Below are 981 nucleotides of genomic sequence, written 5' to 3'. Positions count from 1 at the left end.
GGCCTCCGGCGCCAAGTGGCCCCTCCTGCAGTATGGGGGGCTGCCCAGAGATGGTCCTGAGCCCCCGGCTCCAGCCAGGACCCACCAGCCAAGGGACCCTCAGGGCTCTGCCTCCCCACCTCCTGCAGCCAGCAAACCCCTGGGCCTGGTAGTGCCCCCCTCGCCGCCATCTGCAGCTACTGCCTCATCAAAGAAGTTTTCCTGCAAGATCTGTGCCGAGGCCTTCACCGGCCGAGCAGAGATGGAGAGTCACAAACGGGCCCACGCCGGGCCGGGAGCCTTCAAGTGCCCTGACTGCCCGTTCAGCGCTCGCCAGTGGCCCGAGGTCCGGGTAGGTGCCCTGTTTCTCTGCTGGCCCCTGTCTGTGTAACAAAGCTTGACTAAGCACCCTCCATGCCGGATCTTCCGCTCCCCACTGGGCTCAGAGGTGACTCAGCAAGGCCCCAGCTCTCAGGGGGCTCAGTCTGGTGGGGAGACACACCAGGCGGGGACTGACACCAGACCGTGTCCCCAGGGTGAACGCAGCGCACACACACAGGAAATGAGTCACGTGGACTTGGGGTGCTGGGGGGACTTCCTGGAGGTGATGGCTGAGCTGGGTTGGCAGGAGCAGAGGGGTGGTACCGTGAGGCAGCTGGGGAGACACGAGGGAAGTTCCGGGGACTCCATCCCGAGAAGGACCAGTTCTCAGTTCTGACTGCGTGCTGAATCCTCACACAGCTCTGTGTGGGGGGCGGGCAGAGCCCAGAGTGTCAGGGCTGGGGGTGACCTTTAGAGGCCCCTCTTTGAGCCAGTACGTTTCACAGGGGTGACCTGAGGGGGAGCAGGGATGGGCTGAGTGGCCTCATGATGGAGCCAGCGGGGTGGCAGCAGACTGAGCACAGGTCTGTTGCCTCGGAGCCGTCTGTCCTGAGCAGCGCTGCCCCACCCCGCCCGCAGGCCCACATGGCACAGCACTCGAGCCTGCGGCCCCACCAGTGC

General features: G+C 65.2%; 1 protein-coding gene across 1 annotated transcript in view; it reads left to right on the top strand.

The window, feature by feature from the left end:
* The window catches only part of ZNF335 (zinc finger protein 335), a 19,322-nt gene that overhangs the window by 16,383 nt on the left and 1,958 nt on the right, over window positions 1-981 (top strand). The window contains exons 20-21 of the mRNA XM_010835111.1: window positions 1-331; window positions 940-981. The exon at window positions 1-331 is cut by the window's left edge and continues 1 nt beyond it. Of these exons, the coding sequence (XP_010833413.1) occupies window positions 1-331; window positions 940-981 (373 nt within the window). The remainder of the gene's footprint in view (window positions 332-939) is intronic.

This window comes from Bison bison, unplaced genomic scaffold, assembly GCF_000754665.1.
Source record: "Bison bison bison isolate TAMUID 2011002044 unplaced genomic scaffold, Bison_UMD1.0 scf7180017864038, whole genome shotgun sequence".
Classification (NCBI taxonomy): Eukaryota; Metazoa; Chordata; class Mammalia; order Artiodactyla; family Bovidae; genus Bison; species Bison bison.
Note: the sequence above shows the minus strand (reverse complement) of the source record. Positions and strands in the feature narration are given on the sequence as shown.